Genomic DNA, 15,916 nt, shown 5'->3' on the forward strand with positions numbered 1-15,916 from the left:
GCACTAATCTTAGCTGTGTGCACGAGGTACTGCTGTTTACACACTCACAAAAGGGACATATTTTCTTAAATGTATTCTGACTTGTGCAATGCAGCTTAAACTTTAAGTATTATTTTAATGTCAAGTTTATATGAATGTGATTTAGGAGTACACCTGACCTAGTCATACTCATCTTCTTAGTTCAGCTACATCTGACATGTGACAACAGCACATCTGTCTCAGTGGCACATGCATTTATGAGTATACCGGCTAGGGCAGACAGACAGAGGAGACTGGTGTCCAAAGTCACGACCCTGCCCTGACCTGAATGAAGGAAATGGTCACACTGCTTGAGACAAAGCAGGTTAAAGGAGAGTCTGAGGGGCTGGCTGGTCAGGCTCTAACAATGGGTCCGTGCTCTAAGACTGTGGGCCACACAAAGGCCACAGAAACCCCCTTTTTCTACTCCCACATTGCAAAAGAGATGGCATTTCACACCGGCCTGTGAACAGCCATTCAATCAAACTACTGTTTAACCCGACCCCTGGCCTTAACAGAAATTAAGATGGGTCTGGCGGGATGTATTTAGGTAACTGGCCACACTGAACTCACTTCACCTAGCCAGCATCAAGTGAACCAACTGAACCAACTGAACCAACGGCTTCCTTTCCAGTTAATATTACAACACTTTGAATTCAAATCTGAAAATGCATTCTACTTTGTAATCACTGCTAATAAATAAATAAATAAATAAATAACATGCCTAGTGATGGGGTGTAAGAAGCAGTAGCACCCTGGGGAATAAGAAACATGACCAGTCCCTTCGTCTGGGTCAACTACCCTCAAGCTGGGGCTGAAAGAGGCAACCACATGACCCTCTCTCTTCTCAATGGACTGCTCCTCCCTTCTACCTGTACGTGGCTCGGATCAAGGTGTGGGGGCTGAATATCAAACAGACTGAGGCCTTTGATGTGGATAGAAACACAAACACTGATTTGAGCAGAGTCGTAACAGCTTATTTGTTCCCTTTAGTCATTCATTGAGCTGCTTGTTGAATGTGCATGTCTTCAAAGGACCGCTGCATGCACCAGTGGTACAGTAGCTGAGGAGGACCTGAGAGATGGCTGTCCTGGAGAGGTTGTGGGAAGGCCATCTGGCTTCCTGTTCCATAGATTTGATATTGATTTATTGACTGTACATGGCAAAGATAAGGGGGGCAGCAGCTGCCAGAAGTTCTCCACCGCGTCCTCACAAACAATGGACCTCCTGGTCATCTGCATCCTGACTAAATAGTTAATGGATCATTCATTCATAGGTTTTTACAGGGAAAAACATGTGTTACAGAAGAAACAAGTGTAATATAAGGTTTGTCTTTTTAAAGTAACGAGAAATGTCAAAGCTCACTAACACAATTACACAAATTAACCCCTTTAAGGCCACAGATTTATCACTAATTTTACTCTTTATAGTGTATTTAAACACATTTACTGCTCTGCAGAGCTGACATAATGGCAGTTTTAACGTTTGTTGTAATAAAGACTGATCCCAATAATGAGGTGCAAAATTGCATTTACTATTCCTAACAAACCCTAACAACCTTTCACAGTTTACACAATCACAGAAACCATTAATTCAAATTTAGGCTCCTATGAATAACACATCTCCCATTCCTGTTAAGTGAGCCAGGAGCAGTTTGGCCTGATCCCTGTTGTTAGAGGTGTTAAAGCAGTGCCACAGTAAATTGTACTCAAGCCTCATCACCAGTGCAACACCCCCACCCCCCTTTAAAGAAAGACACACTCACACACAGAGAGAAACACTAGTGTCAGCTACCCAAGCCTGTTCCTCTTGCCCACCCCCGAGCCTTTCTTCCCTTTCCCTTCCCCTGCCCACACAAGCCTGTGATGTGACTGTATGAGATAATGGGGTGAGAATTTTATTGCAGAGCTCTGTGAGCCTGGCACCAATCTGTGAGGAGGAGAGCCACCGGCCTCTGGTGTGCAGGCTCTCTGGTGTGGAGCGCCCTCTGTTGATTGCTGTGAGCTCACAACCACTGCTCTCGCGGGTCTGCAACGCACTTCAAAGTGGGAGATCAAGGGTCGACTTACGCATGACATCCAGAGAATGACAATGCCTCAGCCAGCCTGCACCTACTGCAAGATACCAGTCCCCGAAACACAAAGGGATGCAGGCAGCGCCCGCAATACTTTTCTTCATGGAGGAAGCACATATTCACGACAGTGATATACATACAGGAAGAAAGTAGTGCTCTATCTGCATTCTACACAAATACTGGTGGGCAGAGGCAGTGTGGGAAAGGACAGCAAAGGAGACATACCGGCAACAGATTCTTTCAGGCGCTCTGTTTGACTGCTGAAGCATTAATTGATAAGATACACAAGAGCCGTCATCACATCGCTTATCTTTACAGAAAGATACCTCATTATCTTGTGTATTTCAAGACAAACATGTATAACAGCGTGATCAAAGCGTTTTCAAAGTGGGCTCTTTCGGCTACTTTGATATTCTATAGTTGAAGCACAGATGTGAGTAACAGTCACTCCAGCTCCTCTTAAATAAAAAAAAGCAGAGCAGTTGCATGAACAGCAAATATAAACTTGTAGGTTTAGTTGGATCCTGCTCATAATCATTACTGCAACTGCATCCTGATTGTTTCGTGCAGCAGTGAAAGCTGCTTTACCATTCACACACACACGCACACACCGACACACCCTTTTCCACCCCAGCAGGCAGCTAGAGGTGAGCCTCTTGTGATCAGGCTGTCGTTTCCTCCGGTTGGCTCTGTTATTCCAGAAAGCCTTTGTAAAGGAGCCAAGTGGCCCAGGCACAGACAGAAGGTGGGCTCCTCGCATGCATCTGAGGATGTCAGGCAGGGGAGGGAGGGAGGGAGGTGCTCCTGGCAGGCAGAGACAAGAAGAAAACAAACATGGAGCTGAAACAAGACAGCAGCATTAAATCCCTGCTGATTTATACAGTAAATCAGACCAGATTTACATTGTTGTTATAATAAAGAAAATACATCAAGGATTTACCTGATTGACACGTGTTAACAGATCCAAAAAAGGGTTGAGATTAAGAGCATGCTCACTTTAAACAAACCATGTGTTGCGCAATTCTGGTCAACACGTGTTTGGAGAAGAGTACAACTCAAAAGAGGATCCTGAAATTAAATGAATAAGAAAATTGGAAGTCTTTAACTGTCCGAAGTCTCTCAAATCAAGCATTATCTTTTAAAACTCAAAATCGACCTTTAGCTGAGTAGGAAACTCAAAAAACAGAAAAGACAAGGGTTGGCGTCCTGTTGCTGACAAGTGCTTTGTGCTTTACAAAGTGTTTTATTGTGTGGTCTGAGCTGGACTGCCATGTAGTAGCCATGTGACTTTTCAGAGCCATGTGACTATAATGTTTTGTAAAAAAAGCGACTATGTAAGGGTGTGGGTGTGGAGCCTGAAGCGGAGGAAGCAGTCCAAGCTACAGACAATATTGGAAAATCCTGCACACAAAGCATGACATGCTCGATAATTACAGGAGCACGTTTATCAAAGAACCGTTCCACCTCAGAAGATCACAGGAAATCATTCCATCAATCTTTACAACTCCTCCCTATGATTGTTATTGGGAATACAGACCTACCCCTGGATTATTTTCACTTCCCATTATCTTGTATGTGATTGTTTAGCTTTGTTCAGCTTTGGAGTATTTATTTTAACATACAACACTTCTTATTTTTCTACCTTTCATGTTTAAATTTAAAGTGAGAACATTTTAACAATTTCTCCCCCGTGATTAATAAATTATTCAGATTCAAAGCATGTAAGCCTTTAAATAAAAGCCTTCATGGCTAAGGTTGCTTAATAGCATTACTGCTTACTGAGCCAGTGTTATAATTTTTTCATTAAGCACAGTTTGAGTTTTTAATTTTTTTAAAAAAAACATAAGACTTTATTTTCTAATGTTGAACTTTTTAAGTTGTTTATTTTATCTTTTTCAGATGGTGCAATAAAAAGTCTACGAAAAAGTCTAGATTAATATTGTAATTACTGCTGCAGTAATTACAATAATTTACAGAACAATACTGTGCAAAAGTCTTGAGCCACCCTTCAATAATTTATATCCTGCTTCCAAGTAGTCAGACTTTCTTTTAATTTTAAAGTTTTCTTGTGCAGTAGTTCTCCAGACTTCCTTAAGGTCTTTTAACGTTTTTCTTCGGACATTGGCTGCTTTTTAAATTATTTCCTTAGGAAATAGACACAGGATTGGAAAAATGCATCTGGCTTTTCAGATGATCAATAAATCATCTGACACTTCATAAGAAGAGGTCTCAGTGGAAGGGCGGCTCTCAGAAAACCATTCTTAAGGAAGGGAAACTGGGAGTAAAGGCTGAGGTAAGCCAAAGTATCCAAGAACTGGACTGAAAATCAATGGCAACAGGTCTTATGGCGTGACAAGTGCAAATTTGAAAGTTTTTGTTCAAATCATTGTCAGCATGTATGGAGAAGGCCAGGAGAGAGGTCCAACAGTGAGTGTTTACAGCCATCTCCTAAACACAGTGGACACTCTGTTATGGTTCGGGGCTCCATTTAAGTTGGTGGTGTTGGGCATTTTGTAAAAACTGATGTAAATATGAACACAGAAAAGCACCATTGGAGTTTGAATCACCATGCAATGTCATCTAGAAAGCATCTGATTGGAAACAGCATGAATATGATCCCAAACACATAGCCAACTCAGTATACTTGGATAGAAAAACAGAAGGGAACACTATCAGTCATGAATTGCCCTCCCCAGAATGTGGACCTCAACATTATTAGAGCAGAGAGGGGTCATCTTGACAGAGAACAAAAGGCAGCAAGGAAGAACTGAATATCCTTCAAGAAGCCAAAGAAAGTTCAGGATGTGTTGAAGAACAAAGGTGCTTGTACCAAATAATGATTTTGAAGAACTTTTGACTATACTTTGACTACGTGTAATTTCACTTTTATGCTTCTACTCTGATAATCGGCAGGCATGAGTCACACTTGTAGGGACTTTGATTTGCGGCATTGCATCATCTGTACGTAATAATTGATCTGAGGTCGAAGCGCGCCCTCTGCTGTTCAGTGCTCACCCACGGCAACGACCAAAGTGACGTGACTGTCACATTACACCGCCGGTCGGGATGGGTAACGGACACCTCCTCTCCGTCTATATTTAGATGTTTAACCTGTATAAGCAAATCCTAGAAAACTGCAACCATCGGAGGAGCCAGGCGGTTTGGAGCATTAAGGCCAGGCAGCAATGGCCACAGTGAAACGGGACGACAGGCTGACGAGGTCTCAGAGCTTCGTGTGCGTCGGTTTCGCCGGGTTTTTTAGCAAAACTGTCACGTCACCTTTAGAGGTGGTCAAAATTAAAAGTCAGGTGGGCACTTTTCACTCCAAGAGGGGTTTCTGGCAAAGTTTTCTCATCATCTACCAGAATGAGGGGCTTAGGGGATTTTGGAAAGGAAATCTCGCCTCTTGCCTCCGGTTGTTTCCCTACAACGCAGTTCACCTCGCAACATACAGAAAGTGAGTAAAGTTACTTATATTTATGGTTTGCATCACGCTGTGTCGACTGCATAGCATTTTATGTGATCGTTTGACCCAAATTTATCCTAAATAGTTTGTTATTCAACTTGGGTCAGGTGACGTCGACTTTGTGTTTGTGTTTTGAAGTGTAAAACGGAATGAAACACGCTGAAGTTACAGAAAAAATAATATTCAAGTTAATTCTTTATGTATCAGGACCTAAAAGAATAAAAAATAGTTGATTTAAATGGTCTGTTTGCTTTTATCTCTGAAGTTAAAGGTGCACTTCCTGTTTCTCTATGTGAGTCGCACGCTCCATTTTAAGCCAATCAGAAGGCTGGATTTTCTCAGCCGAGTTTTAAAGTTGCAGGCTTGTCTCTTCCCCGGGTTTTGTCTCGCAGGTAGTGTGCCGTTATTAACCATCGTATCCCTGAGGCTCAAAATAATATATGTTATTATTATTTTGTTAATATATGTTATATATACATGTTCCAGAAACTGGTAGAAAATGGTAGAACTAAGTCCAACTTTACGTTTATTTTCTCAAAATTTCGACTTACTATCGAAATTGCGTTTAATAGATCGAAATGTCCAATTTTGACTTCACTTCAAATTCAGTCAAACCTTTAAGCCGTCCCATTTTTTGCAGTAGACTCAAGAATCCTTCAAATTTATTAGGTTAAACTGTAGAAAATAGTTGTTTTTGCTTGACAAATTGCTCAAATTATTAATAAAACTACATCCACAATATTTGACATTTTTGGTTTCGTTCTTTGAAGATGTCTCAAATTTCCCAGCTCCGCTTTGTTAGGGCTTATTATATGTTGCAGCTCTGATACGTAGCAATATAAACAGCAAGCACATTAATACGTTTATCATCCATGTTGGATGAACTTTGGTTTGGGTCTGCGAGTCCTGTGGTTTAAAAAAAAAAAAAAAAAAAAAAATCCCCGTGAGAGGAAATAATGCCTGTGAGGCAAAAATGAGGGCATGATATACCGATTCAGGGTTGGGTAACTTCAGGACAAAAGACAGGCAGTAAGCAGCCGGCAAGACAACAGTAATCCCGCAAAGAATAGCAAATCTACTGCCTACTATCTGTATTAGTCATTATGTTTCCCGATGACGTGTTTTTGTTTCGTTTCGTTTTGTTTCTTATACGCGTGTGCGCACATAAATAATACGTCCTGAGTGGCCAACCTGGTGTCCTATGCTGTACACACAGTTCCAGGAAAAGCAGGCCTTTCCCTATATGTCTGTGACCCCCCCCCCACACACACACACACACACACACGTGGATTCAGTTATTCACGTGCTTCTGTGTTGGAGGCTTCCAAGAAGTGCTCTGAAATAAAAATAGTGTCCAAAAAAAATATTTCAAAGCAGCAGAGCTTGCCTGACTGCTCTGAATACACTTAATGTCATTTGCATGTGTATTAAATGCTAACATGATGCATAAACAAACAGAGTGGCTTCTTGTCTTGTCTTTTTATATATATCTATTTATATATGTGTATCTATGTATCCATGTGTATGTATTGTGTTGGACCGTCTGCAAGACAAACTACCTTACAGGGACATCTGAGTTTTATTTCTCATAGATTTATTTCTTTCCTCTGTGTGCAGGATAGTCCACCTTCACATGGATGAACTGGGCTTCATCTCTCAGTGGAGAGCCATATTTGCTGGTGGACTGGCCGGTGTTGTTGCTGCTCTGGCCACGTACCCACTGGAGGTAGCAGAAACCAGGCTGATCATTCAAAACTGCAGGCAGCCCACATACATCGGCGTGGCTCACTCCTTGTCAAAGATCTACAAGAACGAGGGGCTGCTCGCCCTCTACAGGGGATTTTCCCTCACTGTCTTGGGTTCGTATACACGTTACTACAAACTAATTCGTTTTTAGTGGATCATGTAAGATTTTGCGTATGAATCTCACGTCACAAAACTCCACCTTTACCTTAAGTTTCATGCCCTTACAGGTGCAGTTCCCTTTTCTGTCGGATGTTATGCAGTTTACATGAACTTGGACAAGCTGTGGCAGGAGCCTCCTGTTCGCTTCACTCCCCTGCAGAACTTAATAAACGGCTGTTTGGCAGCAGGAGTGGCTCAAACCCTCTCGTACCCTTTTGAAACTGTAAAGCGGAAAATGCAAGTAAGTTTACAGAACACTTTTTCTGCTTGTGGGGTATGTTTGGAGAACTGAAACAGGACTATTTTTTGTTTTTCAAGCTGGAAGTATTTAAAATAGAAACATAAAGATAGATAATACACACCTTTGGTAGATATTTTTTTAAGGTGTTAAATAGGAGTGTACAGCTGCATAGTGATGCTGGAAATACTGTGTTGGTCTTTTTAATTAAATTCATATTTCTTCTTCAGGTCCCTCCGCTGCTGACTGAGTAATTGGGAAATGATTGTAAACACAACAGGTTTACAGTGTAGATGCTCCTGCATGCTGGCTGTAGTACCATATTTAGTCCATAAGATGGCAGTAGATGTTTGCCTAAGTATGGGCTGACCTTACTCAGCCACTCAATGATTTTGAGTATGGAAAGTTAACATCAGAATTGCTTTAGTAGTGATTTACCTAAATATAAAGAGAAGAGATTTTTACTGCATGTGTTTTAAAATATTGTAATCACAGCAGATTATGTTGGTCTGCACCGGTGTCTATACGCTGGAAAGGACACATTGGGAACAATGGTGTGGCAAAGGACAGGATTCTACATCCGGTTTTATCTGCCTATTATTAGATGGGTTCAGCAGAACAAGGTTCAACAGCAGCTGGGAATGTGAATGTGTCCCAGCTCTGCAGAAGCTATAGATATGTTCTCTAAAGATAGCCAGCAACTATCAGACAGCCGGCGTGTGTTTCCAGTCTACTGAAGCATCGCACCAACGTCACTTACTTTAAAGAACAGTCGTGCATAATGGCTTCATTTAGCTATTCAGCTGTAGTGTCTGTCATTAAAAAGCTCAGAGTTAAACATTAATTCAGGACAGAACACAGAGAATGAGGGAAAACAGCGGATGATGTTTGCTGAGGCTTAGGGTAATGATTTAAGACGTGTATAGTTTAACTTGTTGGCTAGCTTGGCTAGCTTTAAGTGTCCTCTACAGATGAAGCTGTTTGAATAGTCCTGTTGGTCTCATGCTTTATCCATGAAACACGATAGTCTACTTCTGATAGTTACTCTCTGAATCTTTGGCACTACTTTGGTGGCCCCTCCTACAATATCAAGATATTTTATACTTACCTGATTGGTCCTGTCCTTTTGCATTTACTGATAAATGACAGCTGAATTAAATCAAGCACATGGTCACATTATGTCCTCTGACCTTCCCGGTTCTGAGTTAATAAGCACCTTCAAACTCTGATTCACCATTTCCTATTTTGGCTTTCATTCTTTTTAACAGGCACAAAGCGCCCGTCTTCCCCACTTTGGAGGAGTTGACGTCCATTTCACTGGAATGATCGACTGTTTCATACAGGTGATTAAACACAACGGCGTCCTTTCACTGTGGAACGGCCTTACTGCCAACACAATAAAGGTATGATTCACTTATACATTGGTAGCAATTTCTTGTTATATGGCCGAAGTACGGGTCTGTTTGATCTTCTGTTATATAAATAAGAGCATGTACATGTTTTACGCAGGAACAAGGGGCGGGGCATGGAAAGTAATGTTTAGTGTGCGTAGTTCACAGCAGGAATTTCACTACCAAGGTGGAACAGCATGCTCCGCTCTTAAAGCTACAGATCCCTTCATAGCTCAATACTGTTTTTACTTGTGACCGTTTTAACGAAAATAAAGCGCATACCAAGTTCAAGTTCTCTGTTGATCTGTGATCAAAATAATAAAGTGTTGGCGTGACTTTAAAATGCAGTTGTCTTTTGTCACTCTTCCACAGATTGTTCCCTACTTTGGCCTTCTTTTCACCTGCTTTGAGATGTGCAAGCAGGTCTGCCTTTACCGCAACGGTTACATTATCTCCCCCCTGAGCTACAAGCTCACACCGGGGGTCGACCAGAGCCTCGGGCCGAACGAGCTGGAGGAGGTCAAGCGCCACTTGAAAAACAGGAACTTTGGCTCAGGGGATTCGTCTTTGAGAAATCGATGGTGATGCTTTACGTGAAAAGATGTCTGGTTTATTAAAAAAAAGAGAGAGAGAGGGAGCGAGAGACTGAAAAATGACACAACAGCAAATCCAAGGGCATCCAGGAGCCTACCTCTCTCAAACTTTTACATTTTATTTTAAAGTATTTTAAAAAGTTGTTTACCCATCCATGTTTTACGATGGCTTTTTACCTGACATGTGCCTTTTGGGATAAATATTTATTTTGAGCTCTTTGCTGCATTAGAATTAGTGCCATAGTCTGCTCACATAAAATAGTTTTTAAAAAAATGCTCATGGATTTTGTAAACTATGAGCGCCATGTGACAGGTTATAATTTTAATGTATGAATGAATGTAAATTTTTAATGCATTTTAAGTTCAAGTGTGTCATTATTGATGACGTATTGCGCTAACATGGAAAGAAAGAAAAGTGTTTGTGAGGTTTAAATGATTTGTTTTTCGTTCTGAAGGTAAAAACATTGATTTAACCTCCTGTTTGCTGAAACCCACATTCCTCTACGGTGACTTTGCCCTTAAGTTGTCTGTCAGCGGTCTAACCTGTTTTCAGTGGTTTAAAGTTGCTACGGACATGGACCTTATTTAAGGTGCTTGTACTTTACAGTAGTATTTCTATTTTCTGCTAGTTTAAACTTGACATGCCCTTTACCGTTTTGTTTACTCCTACAAGCTACTTGTCAGATTCTGTAATATGTGACGCATTATTATATGAAAAGATAATAACAAGAATTTTTTTTAAAGCTGAATACGTTTACTGGTTTGTTTCTGCATTTTCACTTTGGTTGTTTTACTTGAAGATCCGGTCAACTCTTCCACCTCCTCTTTTGCTTGTAGTGGTAATTTGCTTTAGGCCAATTTGTTATTTGGTTTAAAGGTCTGTGTGCTCAGGTTGGGAGTGAAATCAGTCAGGTGATTGTATCACGTCAGCTCACGTGGGCAACTCAGTGGCAGCCAAAGGACATTAACAGCTGGGATGACCTTTACCTACCATAGCTGTGAGGCCTCATCTGCCCCAGAATGACATTTGACACGACCTTCAGGTTAATCTGAATAAGAATGGTAATAATATAACGCTGTGACGGTGCCTGTCACTTCTGTTCAGATGCGACTTTGCAAGTTTTTAAAAGTCGCCAAAGTAATTCAGAAACTTTCCCACATGTGGGACTGATCTCGTGCCTCGATTTATCTGAGTGACAAGGGAAAGCTCCAAATCTGAATCGAAGGTCATCGCTTGGCCCCGCCCACTACTCCCAGAGCCGGCCAATCGCACAAAAGAATCGAAGTTCACGTTTTTTCTCGCGTACAGCCTCCTTAAATCCCCTCACTTCTAGATAGGTTTCGGCCATTTCAACCCCACCAACCGAGTAGCTGGACGGCGGCTGATAGCAACTGAAGATGAGTGAACAAGCTATTTCCTTTGCCAAGGACTTCTTGGCTGGTGGTATCGCCGCTGCCATCTCTAAAACAGCTGTAGCTCCCATCGAGAGAGTGAAGCTTCTGCTCCAGGTGAGTGTGAACTCCTTATATCCCTGTGCAAACACCTGAAATCCTAATGATACTGTAATTATAGATATCAGTCAGATACGTGTGTTGAATACTGCTGTTGCTCATTTGCAGCTTTTTTTTTCTTCTTCTTTCTGTTGTGTGGAGGGGAAATTATTAAGATGCTTGTGCATGTTGCAAATGGTTTAATATCTAATAGTAATGGAAATCTGCTGCATCGTCAGGAGTAGAAACTGGGCTAAAAATAGTAAATCGAAGCGGCTCTTTCAGAGATTGGTGCAGGCACAGATGAGGAGCGAGCATAATCGAGGCGCACCAGACTTGTTATGTAATAGACCGGCCTGAATGCTCGCAGCCTTCCCAAGCATGAAAAGCAGCACTGTGACAGGAGAATGTAACCGTCTGTTGCCACTGTAGTGTTTAAAGTTATTCTTGTGTCAAGACAGGTCATTAGTTTGGCTTGACATCAAACAGCCAAGGTCACAGCAAGGTTTGCGCCATGGCGCTTCACTGCTGCATTGGGCCCGGCCTCAGCAGCAGCAGTGGCAGGGGGCGGGGCTGCAAACTGTTGAATGAAAGGGCTGTCCTCCTGCACATGAGGGCAAATGTGTGTGACTCAGTAGAATAACGGGAATCTCCCATCTTAGGCAATTCACAAGGTGACCAGGTGAAAGCTTGAAAAGGAAACGGGATATGATGAGCTTCACTTGTTACTGCCTCTAATGCACTGCGGTGTCTCTGCTTTGTTTACAGGTGCAACATGCCAGCAAACAGATTGCAGTCGACAAGCAGTACAAGGGCATCATCGACTGTGTCGTTCGTATCCCCAAAGAGCAGGGCTTCCTCTCTTTCTGGAGAGGAAATCTGGCTAATGTCATCCGATACTTCCCCACTCAGGCCCTAAACTTTGCTTTCAAGGACAAGTACAAGAAGATTTTCCTCGACGGAGTGGACAAGCGGAAACAGTTCTGGAGATACTTTGCGGGTAACCTGGCATCTGGCGGTGCCGCCGGAGCTACCTCCCTCTGTTTCGTCTACCCCCTCGACTTCGCCAGAACACGTCTCGCCGCTGATGTCGGCAAAGCTGGCCACGAGCGTGAGTTCAAAGGTCTGGGAGACTGCTTGGTGAAGATCTTCAGGTCCGATGGCCTTAAGGGTCTGTACCAGGGCTTCAACGTTTCAGTACAGGGCATTATCATCTATAGAGCAGCTTACTTTGGCATCTATGACACAGCAAAGGGTGAGTGTTTGCTGAGAGACATTACAAAGCTTTGTCTTTTTACATAGCAGTTTTTAGCCTTTTAATCTCACCGGCTAATGTTTCTCCTACAGGCATGCTTCCTGACCCTAAGAATACGCACATTATAGTGAGCTGGATGATTGCTCAGAGTGTGACTGCCGTCGCTGGTCTTACGTCCTACCCCTTCGATACCGTCCGTCGTCGTATGATGATGCAGTCTGGACGCAAAGGAGGTAATAAAACCCCAACAAATTCAAAGTGTAACTTCCTATTCTTTTTTTTCCCCACACTGTTCTATTTAAATGAGGTTATAACATCTGTGTGATTGTGTCTCTTCCCCTTCAGCTGACATCATGTACACGGGCACCATTGATTGCTGGAAGAAGATTGCACGCGATGAGGGCAGCAAGGCCTTCTTCAAGGGAGCCTGGTCTAACGTGCTGAGAGGCATGGGTGGCGCCTTTGTGCTCGTCTTGTATGATGAGCTTAAGAAATTCATCTAAGATGTTTTTGTATGTTCACTGTTCATGTTGTGAAGTTTAACTGTAACATATCTTGTACATTTGGAAGGACTTAAATGCCGAGCTATATTTATAGGGACCAACTAGTATTTTCTACTAGTTGTACCGGGGGAATATGTTATGCACTCTTCTCTTGGCCCATTCATTTTCTTTTTTGTTTTGCCCCTTACCAGAATGTCATTCCCTGAACACAGGAACCTTGCCAGTAAGCGAGAAATAAAGGCAACCTACAGAGTCAATCTCCTGCCTGGTTTTGAAGTGTAATGCCATGTATAAAGTGTACGCGACAGAGTGTGACTGAGATTCCCGGCTGCGCGTCTCCTCAGTCACGCCTCCTGAGGAAGATATTTGGCTGCCTCTTGTGAGAAATGTAATCTTAGACTTGCAGGTTGTAGTTGGGGGGGCGCCAAAATCAGCTGCGAACGTTGACCCGCTGACGATATTTTAACCGTGACGTGCTCGCAGCGAAATGATCCACAGAAAGTCATTAGCTTTAGCAGTCTCCTGTGCATTTACAGAATTATAAAATAGTTTCGAAGAACATTTGCACAAGTGACTTCCTCTAGGATTACCTGTTGTAAGGTGGATTATTCCACCCTTCTAAATATACTTTTATCTCCTGCCAAGCCTCTTCTGACTCCCAACTGGTGTGACTGACGACTCTGACCTTGAGCCATTTGTCCAGTTACCAGTTAGACACACAAGTTATTTACTGTCACGCTGAAGGGATCTTAGGATGAAATGAAAGTGTACTGAAGGAGATTTCTGCATTCTAGCTGGTTATTAAAACACATCAAGGACAACGTAGAGGGTTTCTAGTGGGGTGCACTGCTTGTGTACACGTGTATTTAAAGGTGGTGTCATAAATTGCTGCTGATACATGATCCTGGCATGCGTAAAGAGGCACATGACTGTCGCTTGTGTAGGACAGGACATAGTGTTCTTACTGGTCCAGCTAATCGAGGGTGGGCAGGCCGTTCTATAAAAGTCAGCTGCAGACTTTGTGCTCTTTGGTTCAACTCAACTTTGGTTCAGTTCTGTCTGTTTAATTTAATTCAAACCTAGCTTGATGTCCGAAAGTCAAGAGAAGTGTATATTTGAACAGTTTGTGATCTAACAGTGGCATCCTGGCACATGCTGGGCATGAGACCATGGGGACACTCGGCAACTTTAATCTCCTCTCTTTATTCAGACATGATAGAACTGCTGCCCCCTCTGAACATCATCTCTGCATTTATGGTTTAAAAAAAACAACTTTCATTTTTAGAGGAAACTTGACAAATGTTACTAGTAAAAAAAACTAGGGGGAAAAATCTTTGTAACCCAGGTTCTGGATCAGTGGCAGCGTATTCACAATCTCTAGCTGTTTTGGACTGTTAGCGCCCCAGAAATCCTCCATGAGTCTTAAGTCACTGCTGCTTTAATTACTCTTACCATGAGTGAATGAGAATATTAAGGTCTTTGACTCACTTTGCAGCTCTTAAAGTTCATCAGAAGTTTAATTCTGTCACTGGCAATGTGCCTTTAGTGTTTCCCACTCTTTGATCCAGTGATATGTCCTCAAACTTAATCACTTACTTCCAAGATGACAAGCAGAATTAATCAAATTAATCTTGACGAGACACAATGACTACGACTTGGACACTTAACCCAAATTGATCCTGAGTGGAGGACACAGTGCTGCTAAAAAGAGGCTAACAGATTACATGATTTACTGAGCTGGACTAATCTTGCTTTCAGTGATTCACAAAGACTTGGACCCGACCTCTTACCCACAGAAATTAGTTTTAATGCTGTTTTCTCCAGTCCAGTCTGAAAGGCTCTTCTCAGCAGGTAGCCCATAGTTAATCCTTCATTCAGTAGGCCTCACTTTACAGCTGTCTCATTACAGCTTTAACAGGGATCACAACCTTTTACTCGCTGTCTGTGTGGCTTAAGATATGCCACAGCTCCTTGAAGTCCTTTACTCAATTCCTCGGTCATAAAAATAGATGAATTTTGCTGGTGGACTGTATTACTATTTCTCAATATTATTTCACAGTGGCTCCATCGAGTAGTGGTTTACACATTTGCATAAGAAAGATTCAGTCCTGGGAAGAAACACAAAGCACATCCACTGTAAAATTTCTGCCAAATCAAACATGCAGAGCTGCCCACTGTGGCAACCCCTCGTGAGTAACGGAGCAGCCAAAAGCAGCAGCTTCTCATTATTTTTAGTACCTTTATTACAAACAGAAACACACACTGCTCCCGGACATTTGCAGTTTTTATGATGGAGAGTAGGCGATAGCTTCTTAAGTAAAGGTTGCACTGCCACAGGGGAAAAAAACACTAATGACATGTAAACCCACATAAAAAAACATTACCCGAAGCATAACATGACCAAATATAAACATAAACTCACCCCGTGAGTGTTATCTCTCTGTTTTACTACTAAAACTGAGGCTGTAATGTCTCATTATTAGTGCTTTACTGTTATTATGTTATGAAAAAATGTGGTGTAGTTAAAAAAAAGTAATATTTACACAAACTGAGTACAATGCTGTGCTTATGTAAAAGTACATAGTTACATTCCTGTACTACGCTATGCAGGTCTACGGATCACTGAAGATACCCTTTACTACCCTTTACTCTGGGCGATGATAAACTTCTGTCAGCCGGGCTGTTGCGTAATTTCAGCTGTTAGACCGAATTACGTCACGGGGTCATGACCTGAGAGCTTTCCACTCATAGCAGTCTTGTCTATGGTATCTATCACATGATCCCAGTAAAAACAAAGACTCGTATACTCGCATATGATATTTGCTCTAATACAACGATTCTGGTACATTTAAATGTTACTATGTTGAGATCATTATGCGGGTACTTTTTGTGTGCTAAATGTGTACATAAGCCAACAATTACAAAACGTGCTGAAAACCTTTTAGTTTGAAGTTTTTCAGCACGTTTTGTAACTGTTGGCTT

At 42.0% G+C, this 15,916-nt stretch overlaps 2 protein-coding genes across 2 annotated transcripts; both read left to right on the plus strand.

The window, feature by feature from the left end:
- Positions 1-5,087: 5,087 nt before the first annotated feature.
- Positions 5,088-10,434, plus strand: slc25a43 (solute carrier family 25 member 43). Its single transcript, XM_003445229.5, has 5 exons — positions 5,088-5,549; positions 7,176-7,417; positions 7,532-7,704; positions 8,970-9,104; positions 9,465-10,434. The coding sequence occupies exons 1-5, from the start codon at positions 5,278-5,280 to the stop codon at positions 9,675-9,677; spliced, it is 1,035 nt and encodes a 344-aa protein (XP_003445277.1). The 5' UTR covers positions 5,088-5,277; the 3' UTR covers positions 9,678-10,434.
- A 572-nt stretch (positions 10,435-11,006) lies between these two features.
- slc25a5 (solute carrier family 25 member 5) lies at positions 11,007-13,191 on the plus strand. The gene is made up of 4 exons (XM_003445230.5): positions 11,007-11,194; positions 11,945-12,431; positions 12,524-12,664; positions 12,777-13,191. The coding sequence occupies exons 1-4, from the start codon at positions 11,084-11,086 to the stop codon at positions 12,932-12,934; spliced, it is 897 nt and encodes a 298-aa protein (XP_003445278.1). The 5' UTR covers positions 11,007-11,083; the 3' UTR covers positions 12,935-13,191.
- The last annotated feature ends 2,725 nt before the right edge of the window (positions 13,192-15,916 follow it).

Source organism: Oreochromis niloticus, linkage group LG2 (assembly GCF_001858045.2).
Source record: "Oreochromis niloticus isolate F11D_XX linkage group LG2, O_niloticus_UMD_NMBU, whole genome shotgun sequence".
NCBI classification, from domain to species: Eukaryota; Metazoa; Chordata; class Actinopteri; order Cichliformes; family Cichlidae; genus Oreochromis; species Oreochromis niloticus.